Here is a 21,841-nt window from a genome sequence, read left to right as displayed (position 1 = left end):
ACTTTGCCTATATTGCTCACGATTCCTACTTACTCACAATCACAATAAAGCTTTCTGATGATATTGATAACATACAAAGTCTTTAGATTTATATGAATTTTTGCAAACATATTGCATCGTGGTTCATTTGGCATTCATCCTGATAAGAAATGCACATTTTCATCAGTGCAGGGACCCAGGCAGCCATTGGCAAGAGGGCTTTTTGACAGAGGATGTGCCTGGGATTAGCTGCAAGCAGTGAATGCAAGCTGCCTCCATGGGAGTCAGATGCTGTTGTGAAGAACTGGCGTGCAGGGAGCAGCCTTGTCATCTATCTCCTGTGGCAGAATGATGAAGCAGCTTGGTGGAAGTGTGAAATGGTGTGCCTGGCCTGTGGAGAAACAGAGGGCAGCCACCACTTCTGCCATCAATCTCCTTTGAACGGCTCGTGTTCACAACATTCATTATAGGCATGGATAAGAGTCGGCTATGGCAGGAGCAGAAAGAAGGAGAGAGACGGTAAAAGCTGGAGGCAGGAAATATGAAGGACTGGCACTTCTGCCCAGTGTGATCTCACTGTGTTGTGATAGGAAGATGCAGGCCACCACAGCTTAGACAATAGCTTTTAAATTAACGCCTTGCTTATTATATCACACGTCCTAGACATTTGCACTCCTCATTTTCAAGGTGTGTTTACAGCAATACATAATGACAATTTCTATTTGAGTTTTATGTAGTTGATTTATTTGGCTAGCGCTCTTACTATTGATTTAAGGCTTTCTAATTTACAGATCCTAAAGAGTCTTTGTGATAGAAAATTACAAAGACCTTTTCAAAAGTTCTCTCAGGGATTTTTTTAAAGTTTCTTTTTTACTGCCAACAGTTGTTTCTTTGGTTATTTAATTTTTTTTCAATATGCAGTGCTTAATATTGTGTAGTTATAGCTGTAAAGCCAGGACACCTATTTCTCTATTCTGTTATCAAACGTTTTCATTAAAGCATATTGGTGAGCTAGAGCTAAAACCTACCCTGGCATTTGACATCCACTCTCCATGTCTCCAGTTAGAAACATCACCTTCATGTTCATGCCGTGAGCCGTCTTATTTCTTTTAGTCATTATCAGCTTCTAAAGGCGATGCAGGGAAGAATTTTAAGGTCACACCGAGCATAACTTGTATTGAGAAGAAAGACGATTGCAGCAAAATAATTCAATCGGCTTGTGAAGCAACACAATGTTCTGTTAAACACCATCGCTGCTTCCAGTCCACTGACATTCATGCATCTCTTGAAGGCCCACCGCTTTACAACAGAACAACTGAATAAGTGTTCTTCTACCCCTATTGTTGTCTTCAGGGTCAAAACAAGCTTCAGATATTCAATCAAGCATAAGCTAACTGTGATTTTGTTACCGGGCTAGTTTGGGACTAAATGTGGGAAGAAAACCCATAATGTGGAGACCCCACACAGACAATGTCTGGTCACGGTATTCAAAGCCAGCAGCACTGTCCACTGTTCCACCATGTCTTTCCCTAAGTTATTAATTGATGTCTGGAATTCTAATTGCTATTCTGTTGCATCAGACCAATCATAGCTTTCCTATCCCTCCCTTCTACTTTCCAAACTGCTTGTCCAGTTCAGGGGTACATGTAATGCCAATCCTTGCAATATGGCTTATTTTCTGTCAAGCTATCCTATTTATTCAAAAAGATTTTCTCCAAAACATTTTGTAATTTTGTTCAATTTATCAGATTCTTTTGGAATTGTATGGAGTGAAAGAAGCTACATTTAGAAAAAACATTGTAAATGGAACAATGAGACAGTTTAGCCTGCTCAGACTAGCTTTTCTCCTCTTTCAGAGTTTAATTTCATAATCCCAGCACCCCTCTGTTTATTTTTTTTTTAATTTTTTTGTTTCTTACTTTATAGCTGTCTAATCTATTTGTGTTCTTTTAGAAGTGGTTTGAAAAATCAGCAAAAAAGCTTTTAAACTCGGAACAGATTAACATTGACTCTGAACTACTGGGGTTGATATTCATATACTTTTCTGTAAAAACTATTAATAACTCATATTTGTCTAAGTCTGGGGGTTGTACTTATCATTTGCTTCATTCATTTGTTTTTTAAAAATCTGGTTATTCTGAGCAGTTAACTCCTGTAGCATTGAGCAGTAGGCAGTAACCAACTCTAAAATGGACACCAGTTCACTGCAAGGTTTACTCCCAAACATATCTGCAGGGCTAAATCACAGTTTCCATTTAATCTAGGATAAATGATTTTAAAAAGTGGAAGAAATTATGACACAAATCACTTGAATATGGTGAACATTTAAAATCCACACAGTCAGAGACCAGACTGGATTGGCTTTGGAATACTGGTCCCTGGTGCTTTGAAACAACCACTAAGTGCTTACCATTAAATCACATAAAATACATATATATATATATATATACAGTTTATGTATCTATATGTACATAAAGTATGCAGAACATCTATAGGTGGTAGGATATCACAGATTTCTGTTGATCGACACATTCTCCAAGTGTCTGCATACGTTTTGATTCTGATTTTCCTTCTACATCTCATGGCATGTAAATTAAGGTAAAGGATGCATTCAGTATTTTTCAAGTTGAAGTTATTTCTTCACAGTCATTGTGTAATTTACCACATGAAACTATGTTCTAAAGAAAAGCCTTTTTTTATAAATTTCAAAAAATATCTTGTGAGGTTCTTGCGTTTTGAAATAGAATTGAGGGGGCAGGATATGTTCAGTTTAAAGCAGAAAAGGTTTCGATTTAAGAACGTGTGCCTTCTGCCTTGACAACAAAAGTAACCTGAAAGTAATATATTTTATTACAGATTCTTGGTACTATCTTCTTGTGGTAAGGATAAGATTCCTGTTCGCTTCTCTGCACACAGGAGCCATCACGGGTGGAGTTTTGAGTTTTTTCACAGGTGAATCACCAATCAGCATTTTTGCCACGGCTTTAGGCCGCATATTTTCCTCCCTTAGTCTGTCCAGTTCTGTTTGATCTGCCCTGCCTTGGCTTGTAACTAATGATGCTATGCACAAAAATGTGCTACATATCTGATAAAGTAATCTGATGTAATCTGATAATATGTGTCTGTATCTGATAAAGCGGCAGTGAAGTCCACATGCCATGAAATCACTTGATTTGAGTATGCATCTGACATCAGACCATTGTGAATGTATGTTATTCAAAACATGCACAAGCCCTAGTGTGTACTCAAATGATTTTTTTCATATGCCATGTCTACTCAAATCATATTTCATATATGCACTGCTGACACACTTACCGAATCACATATAGACACAGTGGTTGAATGGCAAATGCACATCAAATCATATGTTTTTCCCAAACTGCACCTCAAGCACACTTAATTTCCATGTTACAGTGGTACTTTTCGCACATCAAGCAAAGAAAAATGACTATTTATTGCAATATTTTCATACTCTTTGTCTTGTCTACTGTGAGCATGCCGGTTTGCTCCTTCCACTCTCAGAGGCGTAGCTAGGGTTTTCAGAGCCCGGGAACAACTGAAGATTTCGTGCCCCCTCCTGTTTGCCAAAATGCAAAGGGGAAGGGAAAGAAAATTTTAAAAAAATACATTTAAAATAGTATTTTAAGAAAAAAAATTCATATAAGTCTCCGAAAATGATAACACCGCCTTGTGTTCTTTAAAACCTAAATCCGTCATTAGTTTTTGTAAGAAAAAATTTGTTTTCCACATTTAAAAATGATTTTAAAGAAAGTATATAGCAAATTATAAAACAAAATAATTATATATTTAGAAAAACTGCATTACTTACAATTTATTCGTACAAAAATATGATGGGGAAACGTCTAGACTTTTGCAGCCATCTACTAGAACACTTCACCACAGCCCAATCAATTTTCTATCAAACACAAATCACTTGGCACACAGAAATGGCGTTTGCAACAACTTACACAATGATACACTAATGCCTCATGTCAGTCACGTGACCTGTTTAATAACGTCAAATATGTTTCTGGGTGGGAGTCAAGCATGTTAGAGTAGTGGATGGGATAAATTATTGTCTGTCGGGTATATAGAACTAATACATGTTTCAAAATCAGAAAGAGACAAAAAACAGAGGAAAAAGATATCCTCATACTGATGGAGTGATGGACTGTAAATGTTTTTTATTTACTTTTTAGTGCATTTAAGAATAGAAAACATTTCATTTTAAAATTCCGCAACATCAATTTGGCACCCCCTGGATGCTGCGTCAGGGGACAGATGTCCCCCCTTGCCTCCCCCAGCTACGCCACTGTCCACTCTGTACCATTTTCTTTTTTCTCCATGTGGAAGCTGGTGCAGATTGTTGACTTATTACTCCAAGTTGTTGTGTGAAAAGCTTTGCAATGGCATCCCTGGTGATTTTATATATGGCTCTCTTTACCTAACTGAAATCATGAAGTGCAGAACCCGCAGGGTGTGATGATTGTGGCAGGGGCTCTTTTCTTCTATTACATTCTGTGCTGTTTTACATATTTTACATAACCTACAAAGTAGGTCATGCGTAAGACATTATACTTTGTATACCTGACAATAAATAACTAAACTGATTACACTACATTATTTACTTGTTTTTATCAAAGCCTTAGATTTTATTGGGGAAATGAAAAGGCAGATTATCAAATAGTGCCAAGCCACACTAAAACTGATTGAAGCGCCGTAAACCAGTTATCAAATTTTAAATCGTACGCTAATTCACTTTTGCAGAGGATGTGGTTATAAGATAACAGCTGATGGCAATGTTTTTGAGTAAGTAAAACTAACTAGTAATTTGTGTTATTTCTTCTTGGTAGACATTTATTCAGGCTCATAATATTTCTGCAGTTCATGATTGAAACAACTGGAGTGCTGACTGATATTTTAGATTTGCCTGAAAGACTGTGAATGATTGTAAGGGTGATATTTGTTAGTGTCTGCAGAAAAGATGTAACGAGCAGCAACATTCAATATGTCAATTATAACAGTAGATGCGTGTAATGCATCTACTAGAAGAAACCCCACCTCAGGAGTGAAAGACTTCCATAGAGGGAGACGAGCAGTGAGGTGAAGTACACAGCCAGTCTCCTTTTAAAAAGGCTGAAATGTTTTCCTTCTTCAACGACCTGGATGCACTTTTTATAATGTGTGCAATCACAAAACGCGGATTAATGCTCAATAACACTCTACCAATGTAAAACTAATGTATTCAGTAGGTTTTAAGGATTTTGTTTTTACTTTTGGACCTTGCCCATTGACTTCCATTTTAAAACAGCCTAGGTATTTTTAAAAAAATTAATAAAACATGCTTACTTTGGAAAATGATATCATGTGGTAAATAAATATATACTGTGATTATGAAGGAATTACTTTGACTTGAAAGATATCAAACCTATCCTTTAACTGGCAACTCTAAACTGGCCCAGTGTGAATGAGTTTGGGTGTACTGTATGTGTTTATGTGTTCCTGCCTAAAGCCTGTTGCTGCTAGGGTGGGCAATGGATCCCTGCAACCCTGAGCTAGATAAGCAGTGTAGAAAACAATGGATGACTGGATGTAAATATATACAACATAGAGAAAGAGATGTGTTATCTATTCATTGGTAACACACTTTCAAAGCATCAGTAAAGTGTTTATTCATCTGTGAAATTTGGCATACTAAAATGACTTCATTTTGGATTGGTCACAAGTGCATTTCAGTGAGACATATTTCTGTTGATATTGCATAATTCAGTATATGACCTACAGTATAAATCCTTCATATATAATTTTTGTCCAGCGTGTCAAAGACTCTTAATGTGCCATGCTGCCCAGAGATGAATAACCACTTTACCGATGCTTTATAAGCAAAATTAACACCAAATGAATCCACTGTGAAGGTTTTGTTACATAAGAGTACAGGATGTAGCGAGAAGTTAAGCAAAATGACACATTTTATTGGCTAACTAGAAAGACTACAATATGCAAGCTTTCAAGGCAACTCAGGCCCCTTCTTCAGGCAAGATATAATCAGAAGGGGCCTGAGTTGCCTTGAAAGCTTGCATATTGTAGTCTTTCTAGTTAGCCAATAAAAGGTGTCATTTTGCTTAACTTCTCGCTACATCCATAATGGCTAACATGGTACAACACCCTAGTACTGAGAGTAAAGAAGTAATAGATGCATTTTTGCAGTACATAAACTAAGGTGTTACCTATTTTTTTATGTTTAAATAAGACTTTGTATAGTAAAAATCTAAGAAGATGGGAGCACAAAATAAATTAACCTAATCCCAGCTGGCTGTACAGAAATGGAAAATAAACATTATTCTACACATATCCTGCAGAAGATAGATCTGTGGTGTCCACATTCCTTTTCAGTTTCATTCACTTATTCAAATGCAGTGCTCTTCAATGAGACAGGCTGGCAGTACTCATACAAATTACAAATACTATATAACAACCAAAATGTGCATAACCACACAACATTTTGTAACATACATGTGTGCACATATTTGTTTGAATGAACAGATACACAAATGCCACATACTGAAGGCCAACCCTGTGCTATAATATGATGAGCTGGTGCTCTGTCAGGAATTATTGTTGCCAAAGGTTCTCAACCTCGCAAAATGTCTTATTTTAATGCCCTGAGTGGCCACCTGGTCTAAGCAAAAATGGCACAAAATGAATAAAAAAAAAAGCTCAAAGAGGAAAGGTTAGTAGTGGTTGTGGGCTTATGGAAGAAAAATAATAAACAAATCAGAGCAAGCTAGACCAAAACACAGAGTCTTCAGACCAATGGGACATCCGTTACATTACCGTTGGAGGACCTGTAGCTAAATGGTCGACTTTCTTCATTAGTTTTGTTTTCATTTGAAATTTGTACAAGACTTAGATCCTATGCTTCAATGTATGCTGCTCTGGAATGTATGCATTATTAGGTTAAGTAAAGTAAACCAAAGCCAGTTGCTGCTTCATATACTAGCAGGAAACATTAAAAAAATGGCCCTAAACGCAAGTAGAAGTCAACATATAAAGTTAAAGAGAGAAGTTATATGGTTGCATATCTACAGTAGGTCATATAAAGGGTCACTGAATTAGGGTTAGGGGGTAGGCTGTAATTTGAGAAATATGACCCGGTGGGGTCTGTACATTAGTAGTATAATTATGCTTATTTCAGTTTTAATATCCTAGTACTAGTAATAATCCCTACAGCATCAATTTGAATTAACAGCATGCTGGAAATTGCGTGATTTCAGCAGCCTGTGAGTAAAGATTGCAGTAGTCAATTTTACTTGAAATAAATTCATGAAACAATTTTCTGCATCCTACAGAGTGAGAAAGCACCTTATCTTTTTTATACTTTTTAACTGAAAAAGCAGGTCTTTTAGATACAGCAGTAATCTGATTATTTCCAAGATCCCTAAGATGCATACTGAATCAGCAAAACTAATATTTAGAGAATCTTTAGAATATTTAGGTTGAACTTGCGGTGTATGTGTACTGTCGGCAGCATTTCAGCCAATTAATATAATTTCATATTTTACACAATTTAAGACAAGTAGCTATCAGTCACTGAACAGTTTGAGTCATTGTAAAAAATTAATTGAATTTAGACACAGCTGTGTAAACATCATTAGGATTTAGTGATAAATGCAGCTGCATGTCGCCTGCATATGTCTGAGAGTGAAAATAGATGCGCTTCTGAATGGGATCTCGTAAAGGGATTATATAGGAAGAAACCCACGGTGGTCTCAGCAGTCAGACCTGTTAGACACCATATCAAATTAAAAAGGTAATGATGGAGTACCATCGTTAGCTTTCCATATGCTGTCCATTGGAAACAGTTTGGTAAGTCCATTATGAGCTAAACCAAGCAAGTACAGTTCATCTCAGCCTGCGTAACTCTCAAACCTTGTAATGGAAGAATGTGGTGAGCAGTGTCCAAAGCTGCACTACACTCTACCTACTAAATATCAGCAGCATTTCCTCCTTCAGATGTATATTAGAATGTCATTGACCACAAAAGCCTTTCATGGGCTGTGATCTGTGTGAAAGCCACACTGAAATGTTTGAAATCTGATGCAGTGTTTAGAGCAATACTGAAACTGTGATGATGCTATGTTTTAAATATTGTACTCAGAAAAAGTATGCGTGACACTGGTGTACAATTATTAAGAACATTTAGGTCTAATTCAAAAACAAGGCCTGCCGATAGCCAGTTTAAGACCTCAGGAAAATTGATCCATTGGTAACAGATTTAGTGCTGCAAGTATGGTTATTATGTTAAAATACGTAACATGATAATATGCAAAGAGGGACCATGTTTAACTTCACACTGCTACTTTGGAGCACATTTTAGGTTTTCTAGTCTACCCTCTCAAATATCATGACAGAATAATCAGTGCTTTTGTTTTAGGGGGATATTAACAAGGCAGTTCTGGTTTATCTTTGTCAAATTGGACACCATTGGAAATGTGAAATGTTTTGTTTTCAGTTAACCTGAAAGTCATTTGGTTTCCATGAAACCTCTTGAGCTTGGCATTCTAATTTATGAGGATGTGTTTTATAGTTAGACGACATTTAGATTCATTGAGCTTTACCTGTTTTAGGCTTGAGAGGACCCACTTAATACGAGTTACTGTGTAGACAAATGTTAGCTGACCTGCGTTCTATGGAACACGTTTAGAGCTCCTTAAATAAGTAATGGATGGGGATGCTGTTTCATTTGATTTGTCACTGTTCTGGCTTTATCCTCTGAATTTATTGGCAGAGACAGGTGTAGGTCAAGCCATATATAATTAAAAGATGACCTTAAGTTGTTTAATTTAATGGAGTGACTCTTACATTTGATGTGATGTGTTTTAGCAAAGTGATAAAACCCTACAATTTAATACAATACATTTATTACCAGCTGTCCCCCGCAGCTCCGCCCACATAGTAGTGAAACAGGAAAGACTTCAAAAATCGTATCTAGGCTAGGTATCGCTAGCTAAGTGGAGGCAATGTACGCTCTAAAACATGGCCACAGCTAGAGTGATTCGAACAGAGGCTGGCGGGTGAGTGAGGAGGGCCCTGCCTGGCTCCCCACTCCTGACATCACTCTTCCCCCTTCCCTCGGCCCACAGCCTCTGTCTCTGATTAGCGTGAATAAATCGCTCCTGCAAGCGAGCTATGATGAGAGAAGTCACAAAATCAACCGGAATGTTCAAGCAAATTATAGAAAAAATAGCCAATCTAAATCCGTTAAGTAGTTCTCTCATGAAAAGCAGATAGACAGACTAGATGTTCTATTTTTATATATATAGAGATGTGCTTATCAATGACAATGTATAAATCACCCATCATTATCACTATATCATACTGTAGTTTATAGCAAGTTTTACCTTTTCTACCTGTCTTCAGATCATGGAAACACGTAAACATAAGGAAAGCATTTTTCCACTATAAATAAACATTTGCTGTACATGTGTCTGGTGTATTCAGGTGTTTGGGGCAGCTAGAGTGCCCTGGTGGTCACAACGTGAACTTAGTGATGCACAGTCCCAGCACACAGTGTAATACATGGTTAAACACTGCACTTCTTTTTCCTTCTGTCCTTCTGCCATCACTTGTCATCCTTCCTCTCCTGACTCTGGCTCCCAGACTGATGGCAGGTGGCTCCTTCCATACTGAATCAAGGAGTACTCCAAGTAGCTCGTTAGTGAGATCCTGAGGTCCTCCCAAGTGTGGTGGTAGCACAACAAAATAGGACTCTGTAGCTCCTGCAGAACCCTGTGGTGGCACCCCTAGAACCCAACAGGGCTGAGCCAACAAATATCAGTTCCCATATAGCCCTGGGGTACTGCCAAATAGCTGCTTGGGGGAGATAACACCCTTCATAATCCATCTCCTCCTGTCCTTCCATTACAGAGGCATCCCAGCCACATAATGGCGTAACCTATAAATAAAAAGTAAGGCCCAGGAGGACCGCAAATTACTAATACATGTGTGCTTACTTCTATTTTAATATCTAATGTCACTGCCTGATGGTAAATTGTTTAGATTTATGGAAGGGATTTGTTGTTCATTAGATAAACAAGAAGTCAAAATCCATCTGACCAATGCCAAATGACGTCCTAGCCATTCCTTTGGAGCTCTTCATAGTGCTCTATAAAGTGAAATTTAACACATTTCCTTAACAATTTATTAAAATTTTAAACCTATATTTTATTATTGCTCATTTGTGTTTCAGGTACAGAAACTGTTACAAGATAATATGTACTGTACGGTATCTTTTGGATTTTTGTTAAACATGTTTCACTGAAAATGTCACTGAACGCTGTCCCAGATATTTAACAGTAAATTCCTAGGGCATACGTATGCATTAATAAAGTTGACTCAAAAATTCCATGCAAGTTGAGCCAGTAATTTCCCCACATTGAGATCTTGTATAATTCTTGGTAATATCTAAGTTTGGCCTATGTGTGAACAAAGTCAGAAAGCTGACTGATAAAACACAAAAACCATTATGGCAGCATGGGAGTGAGCCAATAAGAGGCCTGCTTGATCATTTCGCTCAACTTTTTCTAAGATAACCATTTTGAAAAATTACTGGAAATTGAACTGCTTGTGAAATATGAGACCACCATTCCTTCCAAGTCAAGAAGAAAATTGTTATCATCAGGTGTGACCAAATGCTGTCTTCATCACAGAGTCATCACTACAAAATACAAAGCAACACCACAACTGCGTGGTACACAGCTTGCATCTTGCTGAAAGTGGAAAAGGACAGCTTTTCAAAACAGTTCAAATGCAGCAGCATTCATTTTATTCACTTTCAGCTTTGTATTTGCCTCCTCTGTTTTCTTTTTAAATCCATAGTATGTTTTTATTCCTCTGTGTAATCTTTGTGATTTGATTCTGAAGTAAAGCTGCAGTGGGCAGTTGAAGATCTTCTCCACTTAAAATCTCCACCTCCTCTCTGGAGTTGAAACGCTTATGCAATTTATGAAACGTTTTATAAATAAAATTGATGGTTCCCTTGGGCATGTGTGAATGAGAAAGTCCCAGTTAATGTCAGGGATGATTAACTGGGGATTTCCCTGCTGTGTACGTGTGAAAGAGGCCACAGATGTTTACTCGAAGGTCCATTTCTAAGCCAGAACTACAACTTAACGGCACTCTTGTGGATTTATAAGCCATATCTGTTGTGTGAGTTTTGCAATTTGTCGATAATCAACTAATCTTTAGCAGGGCTGTGTGCACAGGATGACAAACTTATGAAGTTTGATGCATGATGTTCTTGTAAATATGTCACTTATTTCACACTTTGCTCATTTAATTATCATTGCATATCTGACTATCAGTTCAGGGGATTTGTATTCTGTTTTCCTCTCTAGTTTAGACATTTGTCAGTTCACTGGAACATTTTATGCAATGAGAGTCAGCTTGGAGGCCTGCTGTCTGAGTTATGTTTTCTTAGACTCATATGAAAGATCTTTGTAGTGAACTCTCTCTCTCTTCCTGACAGGGCTATAAAAAAATGCAATGTCTCTAATTTAAAGTTTTGAGTGTTCCAGTCCTATTGGCTCAGTGATATAGCAGTTGGTGCTGTGACCTCACAGCTTTGGGGTTCTGAATTGGATTTCCAGCAAAGCCACTGTCCATGTAATGTTCCTTTGAGTTTCTCCAGGGACCCTGGTTCTTTCCACCCTGTGTATGTTAGGGAGTTGACAACTCTAAATGAACCCAGGATGAATGACTATGTGAGTGAGTGTGTGTGTAATGGACAGCCATTCCATCAATGAAAGGTCCTTCTTTGCACCTGATATTGCCAGGTTAGGCTAGGAAGACTCAAGTTCTGAAAAAGAATAAATATTTTAAGCAACATTACTTCTGAATTTTGCTCAGATTTCTTACTGGGACTCATTCACTCAGAAATTAATATGTTTATTTTGTGCTTATGTTTCTCCTGACTATCCAAGGACTTCCATTTTGGTGGCTGGGTGGTTTTCAAAATAATTTGAATGTCAGTATGTAAGTATATACTTTCCAGGGTAGACTAGCCTTCCTCATCAGAAATGGCTCCTAACTGGATATATGAGGTGAGACACAAAAATAAAATATTCATTGATGAAACATTCTAAACATTGTCACCTTCTATATACTCCCCTTCCCGATCTCTACACTGCTCCATACGTATCTTCCATTGTTTGAAACAGTGCTGTAAATCTTCTTGTTTGAGGCTCTTCAACAGGCTTGCTGTTTCTGTCTTCACTTCATCCATTGAAGAAAAACATGTTCCCTTCAGGTCACTTCTGATTTTCGGGAACAAGTAAAAATCACACAGAGCTAAATCGGGTGAATAGTGAGGATGATCAAGGGCAGGAATGTTTTTGTCAGTTAAAAACTCTTTTACGGAAAAAGCATTGTGCGCGGGAGCATTGTCTTGGTGAAGCACCCGCCCTCTTCTCGACCTGTTGAACATGTTGAAGTTGAACATCTTCCACATTTTCTTGTGCTTCCTTGAAACATTTGTGCCACTCAGAAACTTGTGTACGAGACAAACTTTTATCACCGTACACTTTTTTTTATCATTTCATAAGTTTCTGTGGCCGTTTTGTTCAATTTTGCAAGAAATTGGAGGTTAATTTGCTGTTTGATTTTTTTCACCCGACATTATAGCGGCAACTCGTGTAGTGACCCGGTTATTCACAGGATATACCTAGCCGGTCGGCGGTTTGAGAGGGCGTGTAGGAAGGGATATAGTTCTATGATTCACATTCGGCCAACCTCCAGACAGTTTTCCAGGAAAGCCCCAAACCCAGTCTGGTTATTTTTGTGTCTCACCTCGTATACTGGCTCCATGAGATTATTTCATTTTAAGTGGGGTTAGAATAAATTTTGTCATCTCCTTAATATGTTTCAAACAGAAAGATAAAATATTCTTGCTTTTTGTCTATATTAAATCAATTATTCTGTCTATTTGACTTTTTCCTCTCCTAGATAGAACTCTATTGGTCACACTTCTCAAAGTATCAGATATATGGCAAATCAAAACCTAGAGATATTAACCAGCTTCGATAATCAGTCTTCCAAGAATTATAATTCTTTGACATGAAAATAACAATTTTAATGAATGCATCATATCCATCCTCGTTTATGATGTTAACTTTGTCTGAAACACCAAATAGCTCCAACTATTCTCCTAAATCTTTGATGAGCTGCAGTAATGCAGCCACACATCCACCATCTAAAACTACTGATTTCTGAGCATGGCAGTGGCACCAGTCCTTGAACATGTGCCTGTTCTAGAGACATTTTAAGATGCTGATCAAACCAGGCTGCAGATCTATGAGCAGTGGCACAGAGCTAGTTCCCTCAGTTACATTTATATTTAAAAAAGGGTTGGTGATACATGGTAGCACATCAGAGTAGAATTCGGAAGCAAGTCGCTTGTATTTTCCTAAATGAGTTTCATTGGCATGGCACCATAGCACAGTGGTTATTTCTGCTACACTGTTGCTCTTGTGATTGCTCCAATGACTATCTGTGTTGATTTTGTGGGCAATTTTTCTTCCAGGTGTTCACAATTGTCCCATAATGTACTGTCACTGCACCCTGCTTTCCGCCAATGTTGTTGGTGTAGATACTATACCCCAAGACCCTAAACTGGAATAAGTAATTTTGAAATTTCTGTAGGGTTTGAAGTCATTATCTAAAGTTGGAGCTGGTAGGGCTGTAGTGTGGGATGTCAAACAGCTCATCATCACAGGATGTGAAAGGCACTATATAGAGAGAGTAGCTTATGTGCCTTTGTTAGACCAAATGTCCTATTCATAAAATGTTAACTACAACTGCATAAAAAAGGAAATGTTACAGTGACTTCTACTTAGTATTACTTTCATATGTCTTTCTTGGTTTCCACATTTAAAATAAAACATACCGACTGTTTTTTTATGTTTTTGTACTGATAACAGCCTTAATTCTAGATCTTTAGCTCTTAACTTTGTCTCCACCCAATCTTTCTTTATTTTTTAATATCATTTATTATCTTCTTTTTTTGCCTGCATTTCTTTGTTTCCATGCATATTAAATAAATTAGTTGAGCATATCACAGTTAACTGCTTTCCAAAGTGCTTTGATAGTGCTCATCATGTATTAAATAATAGCCAGGTTGCTATGGCAACTAAGGAGAAGGTGCATTTTTATTTCTTTTTGAAGGCTCAACATCAATTACCATGTCAATATGTCCTTCTGTTAACACCACTTATGCCTCGTGTTGTAACATCTTCATGAACACATACGTTTGGTGCATTCCTTATAGGTTATTTGATTTGATTTCTGGGTTTAAGATTGATTTTTCATTCCACCCTAATTGCTAAAACACTCAGAACTTACTATGCAAATTCAGTCATTATAAAGCTGTTCACAATGTCTTCTTAAGTCAATGTTTCGTACAAATGGCAATGGGCTTCCCCAAAACTGCTCAGTTTGTTAACACGCCAGCCAGTCAAAATAATTTGTTGTGATGAGCTTACAGCTTTTCCAAGCATAACATCTGGAGCAGCATTTCATCATTTACCCAGGCATCAAGTCTTTTCATTTGCTTTCCTCCTTCTCCAGGTATTGCTGCCGACAGACATGGCCACGTATACTTTGTAGACGGAACTATGATTCGGAAAATTGATGAGAATGGTGTGATCACGACCATTATTGGGTCCAATGGACTGACATCTACCCAGCCGCTGAGCTGTGACTCTGGAATGGACATCACTCAGGTGACCAGCCCTGTTTATTTTTCTTTTGCTGGAAGCTCATATTTTTGCCAGTCTGTCTCACTATCACACACATACTTTTGTGGAAATCTAGGTTTACATTCATGTTTGTAAAAAGAGCTCTTACCTCCATCTTTCTAGTAACTGATGTGGAAAACATACCTGTTTGGTATGTGTATGGCTGGGAATTAAGCATATCTACTTGTGATTTGCATGCTTTAATGTAAAAAATGTCAAACAGTTCTAGAAGGAACATAAATGAAGGCAGACATCTGGGTGATGTATAAGGTATTGACCCATGACCCTTGGATTCTCAGGTGGGATACCTTCTCTGTAACACATGTATAAGCGTGTGTGTTTTCCTTTTTCTGGAAGATATGATTTCTTTCTATAATTCAAAAATAAACTACACTCAGTGTGTGAGTGTGTGTAAATGAGTATACCTACGCACTTAAAATGGGGCTCTGATGGTGCCCATGGAAATTCATTTACGTGTTCATTTTAGCAGACCGTGCGACTTTGTGGCAACGGTGATGGCCTGTGAAGTCAAGGCTGTACAGAGTAAGCACTGCAAACTTATGAGTCAGTTCTCCCACCAGGGGCTTCAGTTGTGGAGATGTTGACTGTATGTATGTTTTGCACATTGAGATAACAGATGAATTATTTATTTTAACCAGACATTGTGAGTCAACTGTCAGTTTGCTGTTTTTTTGGTGTATAATAACACTTCACGTTTAAAGTCAGTCTTACTAAGCCTCTGAGCCTTCTTTATCCAGTAAACAGTCATGCAGAGCCAGAGTCATTTGTTCTAAAAAGCTAAGGTCATAATTTGAACCCAAAAGTCTGCTTGAATGATTGTGCATACTAAATTAATACTGCAACTAGAAGCTAACTTTTGTTCAAATGTGGAAGAAAGTTTCCTCTTTACCACTCTGGACCTCAACAGGCCAGTACTTAGTGTGGAATACAAGATGTCGGCAAAAAAGCTCATCTGAGTTTATGGCTGAGTTTGAACACCAATGACATGATTCCTGTCTGAGCACAGAGCGACATTCAAATTTGAAGGTGTTACATTGACAGCTCTAAGCTGTAACACTTTGAAGAACCAAGGAGCATCCTTTGTATGTCTGAATCTATATGTATAAAGACAAGTTTAGCTGATCTATGTATTTATGAGTTTAGACCTATTGGACGTCACCCACACCACAAGTAAAAAGAGGCTGGGCCTTCTCTTCATTGATCAAGTGGTCTAATAGAAGTTGCCTTCAAGAACTATTTCTTTGCTTCTGTTAAACTTACTTATTTATATAATTCATAAAGGGTGTGCCACTCGTGGAATTATATGAGGTTGTGGATGAATTGTGTGGCAGCATTCAGTGCATTACTGATTTTGAGTACTGACACAGTATTTTCTAGTTTGACTGATCTTCCTTCATCAAAAGAATGTGCTAAATTTTCCAAAACAGATTGTGAAGAAAGTGAATGGTAACAAACCTTGGCCTTTAGGAATACATTAGAAATATTAAAATAAATTATTTACTGTTTAAGTGAATTTTGTGCATATTATTCGGGTTATGTTAATCGACTGTAAACTGACCCAGCATGAGTGAGCTTATTTTGCATCCCATTCAAAGAACATTCCCACCATACACCTGAGGTTGCAGAAATACAGGACAGTATTAGAAAAAGCACATTCGGGAGATTAATGAATGTGTGTCATTGGTAAAAAAAAGTGAATCCTTGCATGTAGGGCTAGCGGTGAGAAAGTAGGAGAGGAAGTGACAAAGAGCCATTTCAGCACACATAACCTAAGGAATCATTTAATGTGTTAAAAGTTTAAATTACAGGGAGTGAAAAAAATAATACTTGTGGCCAAGTGGGCCTATGACAGGTCTTCCAAACAGCAAAAGAAATTTTGGGGAGTCGTCCCTTTTATAGTTTTCATACAAACAGAAAGAAATAACGCTCTATGGCATTCATCCCGTATGCGGAAATAACAAACAGGGATATTGCAATGCAGTTGTCTCTAGCAGAGCTCCATCCAGCAGTTGCTCAGGCCAGTAATGATAATAATAATAACAAAAATAAAAATAATAATACATTTTATTTACTTAGTATCTTACCGTTGCTCAAGGAAAATCATGCCTTGTTCCGGGTTGCCCGGGACTTTATGGTGGCTGGACCAGAAAGGGTGGGCTTAATTTTCAGCTCCGTGAGGCTTCTCAGCACTGTGTGAAAGGAAGGAGAAGACAGGTTAGCAGCAGCGGCCCCTCTTGTCTCAGTGGGTTACTATATACCTCGACTGAGCCTGTGAGGTGGTCCAACAACACACATGCATGACACACTGTAAAGAAAATCTTCCCACTGTAACCTGAAATACATGAAGTATGAATCAAGAGAAATTAGAGATATTAAAACATGAAATAGATTAATTGAATATTGATGGGGGAGCGGGGGCAAGTGAGCTGAAGTGAGTGAGATTTGGACCTTTCCAAACAGAACAACATATGATATGCTATTTAGGAAATGAACAGCTAATGAGAAGCGGCAGTGCCATCATAATGAAGAACAAGATTGCAAGAAGAATAATTAGTTATGATGTAGTGAGTGGCTGAATACTTTCAAGTTAGGACTCACACTTCAAATATAACACATACTCAGATTTACACTCAAACAACAGATCTAACAAAAGATGAAACTGATCGTTTCTATGATTTGTTCAAATCCAAACAGGTCACACCTAAGTTTGGAATACCAAGGTGGTAAAAGATCAAAAGAAGAAGGCAGCTTGACCATATGGCCTTGGGAGGATGAATAAGTTACTGAACTGCTTATTAATTTCCATGGTCTAAATGATCTCTTTATAGCAATACATTCTTCAGATAACCCAAGCCACTGAGACAGTATAAATGTGGACATCACCAGATTGTTGTGTTCATTAATAAGAGGACAGCGAGCAGCAGATACAAATTGGTTTGAAGGCCATAACAAAAGAATGGTATTTATGTTGAAAATACCAGCCAGAACATAGCCCAAAATCAGAAACTAGAACAAACACAAGATCTAAACCTAATTCTTTTTTCCTCTCATGATTTGTTAGTTTTCATTAGGTGATTCTTCAATTTTATAGATATTTTTAGGTAGAACTAATGCAAAAAACAATAAAATAGTTAAAGTCTGTAAATAATGATTCATGTCCCATAAAATTAAATGACATGAAGTCCACAATGACACTAGAAAATGCCTTTACAGGAGGTGGAAGAGTTCTTTGTTCCCTGTGAAAAAATGACCAGGAGTTGACTGAGGGACAGATCATCAACTTCTTATGTGTTGTTTCTTGACAAAGTTAAAGAAAAATAACACGGTTCTACAAAATTTGAAGATAAAAGATTAATGTCCTCACTATTTTTAAAGATTGTGTCAGCTATCATTCTGAGGCTCTGAATTTAATTGATAGAGAGACAGATGAATTGTGGCTAGAAACTAAAGAGATCATCAAAGCTAAGCGTGGAAAGCAACTAAAGAAGATGAAATGGAAAATAAAGTCAAAGTTGATGTCAGCTGATACTTAGGAAATAGCAATCAGGAGAAGAGAGGCAAAGTGTCAGAAGAATAGAGAGCACATGAAAGAATTAAACAGAGAATTTCAGAGGGCTGTCAGGAAACATAAGCAGCAGTAGTATAATAAGGCCCGTAAAGAAATGGAAGAATTATACTGAGGAGTTGTATAGAAGAGACAGTAATATACAAGATACTGTTGTTGATTCTGCTTATTTACAGAAGGCAATTGTTATAGAATCTGAATTTAGATCATCATTCAAGTCTCTTTCTGGTAGGAAGTTGATGGAATTAAATAGAAGTAAGCAGTAGAAGAAGAATCTTTTAAGGTATTAACTAACACATGCCAGCTAATGTGGAAAACTACTTGTTGGTTAAAAGGCAGGAAGATGTTAGTTTATTTACAGATAGCCATGAGTATGGATCTAACAGTGTCATCCATTAGCCATACAATGCCTCTCATCTCACGTGTTAGTGAAGTTCACTCAAAGAAGACTGCTGTCTTATATTGAGACAGAAGAGCAGGACATCCAAGTAGATTCAGCAGAGGCAGAGGAACTAGAGAGATCATTGATTATGTAAAATAGATTACAGGACAATCTAAAGAGTTTCAGAATACATGTTTTATTGATTACAGCAGAGCAATTGATTGTGTTGGTCATTTTAAAATGTGGATTTTGTTAAGAAAGATGGGCATTCCAGGACACTTGTTTGTACTAATGGTGAATTTTTATACTATTCAAGTTGCAAGCATTATATAGAACATGAAGAAATGGACTGGCTCCATATTAGCAACAAGATAAGACAGGCATGCATACCTATAATGTACCAGTTTAATATGTATAATGAATATATAACATGAAAGGTTAGCCCTAAAGAAGATAAGCAAGACTCCAAGATAAGAGAATTAATAAAAGATAGATGGATGACACAGTTCTGTTAGCATAACAGGATATCTTAAGAGCCTTGAATATATGAAGAGAGGGAGTGGAAGGGTTTAAGCTTAAACATTATGAAAACTAAAATAATGCCAACAGGGACAATCAAAAACTTCCAAATAGATGGAAACAGGACTCTTGTTTCCTGGAACCCATTAAAAATAATAAAGGCTCTTGTGAAATAAATTGTTACCATAACCATCTATTAATAATTAACCCAAAGAACTTGGCAGGAAGAAGCTTGTCCATTGCATCTTTTCTTTCTCTTCATGTAGAGGGATTCACTCTGAATGGTCACAAAGTAAAGACAGAAAGCTTTATCTATACTCGTAGATAACTGGATTTACATAACAATTCTGAATTAGTGCTTACATATCATTCTCTGATAGGTTTGTTGGCTTGCACTATCTATACAATACAATATAATACAGTTTATTTTTGTATAGCCCAAAATCACACAAGAAGTGCAGCAATGGGCTTTAACAGGCCCTGCCTCTTGACAGCCCCCCAGCCTTAACTCTCTAAGAAGACAAGAAAAAACACCCTAAAAAAACCCCTGTAGGGAAAACATGGAAGAAAACTTGGGAAAGGCAGTTCAAAAAGAGACCCCTTTCCAAATAGGTTGGGCGTGCAGTGGGTGTCAAAAAGAAGGGGATCAATACAATAAAGTACAATACACAGAACAGAACAAATCCTCAGTACAGTATAAAAATAAAAATTTTAGAAGTATGGAGCAGAATTTAACAGTAGATTATATCATATAATATGATTTGGATTTGTTTAGAGTCCTGGAGAACTCATTCATCAAGCTGCCTCCCCCATTTGGCCATTCCACTGCTAAAAGAGCGTTAATCCGATGAAAGGACCCTTCTTTCCCACGATTCCTGCAATCCTCCATCACGGATGACTTTACCTTAGGCAGGCAAAACAACTTGGCAGGTGGGCCGTGGCACCAAGTGCCACATTTGAGTACCGAGAACAGAAACAGAATAGGTGAGAGTTAGTAACAAATTATAATTATCATGTTACTTATGTTTTAGTGCTAATGACTAACAACAGAAATGCAGACTGTACAGTTAATAGGCAGTTCTAGTCAGGATATGCTAAACTGAAGTAGTGAGTCTTCAGCTGGGATTTGAAAACTGAGACCGGAGGGGTATCTCTTAGAGTACCAGGCAGACCATTCCACAGTTTAGGGGCCCTGTAACTAAAAGCTCAACCTCCTACTGTTATTTTATTAATCATAAGCAGACTGGCATCTTGAGATCTTAGTGTGTGCTCTGGTTTGTAAGTCATGATAAATTCAGACAAGTAAGCCGGACCTTGGCTTTATATGTTCAAAGGAAGATTTTGAAATCTGCCCTAAACCTAACCGGGAACCAGTGTAAGGATTTAAGAACTGGAGTTATGTGTTCATATTTTCTTTTTCTTGTAATAATTCTTGCAGCAGCATTTCAGATTAACTGGAGGCTGTATAAAGAACAGTTTGAACATCCAGTGAATACAGTGAATATTTACTCTGATTGGTTAAAAGACACAAGATGTTCCAGCAGAGATCATCAACCAGCCCACATACCCCAAAATAAAAGTCTCATTTCTACTACATTCTTGGTCCTTATGATACTTTTCAGTACTTCTTGAGTTCCTGTGCGCATGACATCTGTCAAGTCTTACTGGGTACCTGATAGTCTTCTTGAACCATCACCCAGAACGATCTTGTCCTTTGTTGGTCACTTGACTTTTAGCTGGTTTCTTGATATGCTTAAACAAGTTTCTGACATTTACTAACCCTTTTATACAACTTCTAAGACAGATGCTATATTTTAATATGTAAAGATACCAAAACACTTTATTCACAATAAATATATTACACCTAAATGACTATGTGACCCTTAAGTCTATCTTTTTATCCACACTTTCCATTGAAGATTGGTAAGTAAAAGACTAGCAGTGAAAGATGTAGTGATTTTTAGGCATGGTCAGGTCTCAATTAATACAAGGATCAGAATGCTTAATGTCACAGTTTTCAGTGTTCTATTGCAGTGTCTCCTAAAAACAGTCATTAGGGACCCCCGTGGCTGCAGGTTTTCCTCTCTTCCAACTTCTGCTTTCAATTGATATTTTGGTGTCAATACAAAAATTGCAGAAGTGAATTTTCTATATTCTCATTAAAATGTATCAAAGCTTTCTGAATGCTACATGGAGATAATTGAATGTTCTTTCATTTCATTTCTAAGATTATCATTATCATGAAGATTTTCATTCCAGGTGTTCAGATTACTTAAGCCATTATTTACTAATGATCATGTTAATGGGTTTGACACTGCGGGAGTTGCGACTTTTCAGTGTTCAGGGTCATTTGGCCCCTTATCAGCTCTGCTTGTCGTTAATTGTCATTATTAGCATACAAACAAGGGAGCAAGAAAGTGAATTAATAAGAAAATGGAAAAAAAGAGTTATGCACTATAGCAAAAAAAGAATTTCTAAATATATTATAAATGTAAATATCACACTACTTTACTGAATTCATAATAAGAAAAGAAAAAATAAAGATCAGTCAATTAAACATTAAGATCAATTAGAGGGAAAATT

The 21,841-nt window shown here is 37.3% G+C and overlaps 1 protein-coding gene across 2 annotated transcripts in view; it reads left to right on the top strand.

Annotated features, from left to right (window-relative positions):
- The window catches only part of tenm1 (teneurin transmembrane protein 1), an 844,835-nt gene that overhangs the window by 773,155 nt on the left and 49,839 nt on the right, over nt 1–21,841 (top strand). For both annotated transcript variants that reach the window (XM_039766316.1, XM_039766314.1), the window contains one exon: nt 14,602–14,756. In XM_039766316.1, the coding sequence (XP_039622250.1) occupies nt 14,602–14,756 (155 nt within the window). The remainder of the gene's footprint in view (nt 1–14,601; nt 14,757–21,841) is intronic.

The sequence above is a fragment of the Polypterus senegalus genome, chromosome 10 (assembly GCF_016835505.1).
Source record: "Polypterus senegalus isolate Bchr_013 chromosome 10, ASM1683550v1, whole genome shotgun sequence".
Classification (NCBI taxonomy): domain Eukaryota; kingdom Metazoa; phylum Chordata; class Cladistia; order Polypteriformes; family Polypteridae; genus Polypterus; species Polypterus senegalus.
The sequence above is the reverse complement of the archived record's forward strand: the minus strand, read 5'-3'. Positions and strand labels throughout refer to the sequence as shown.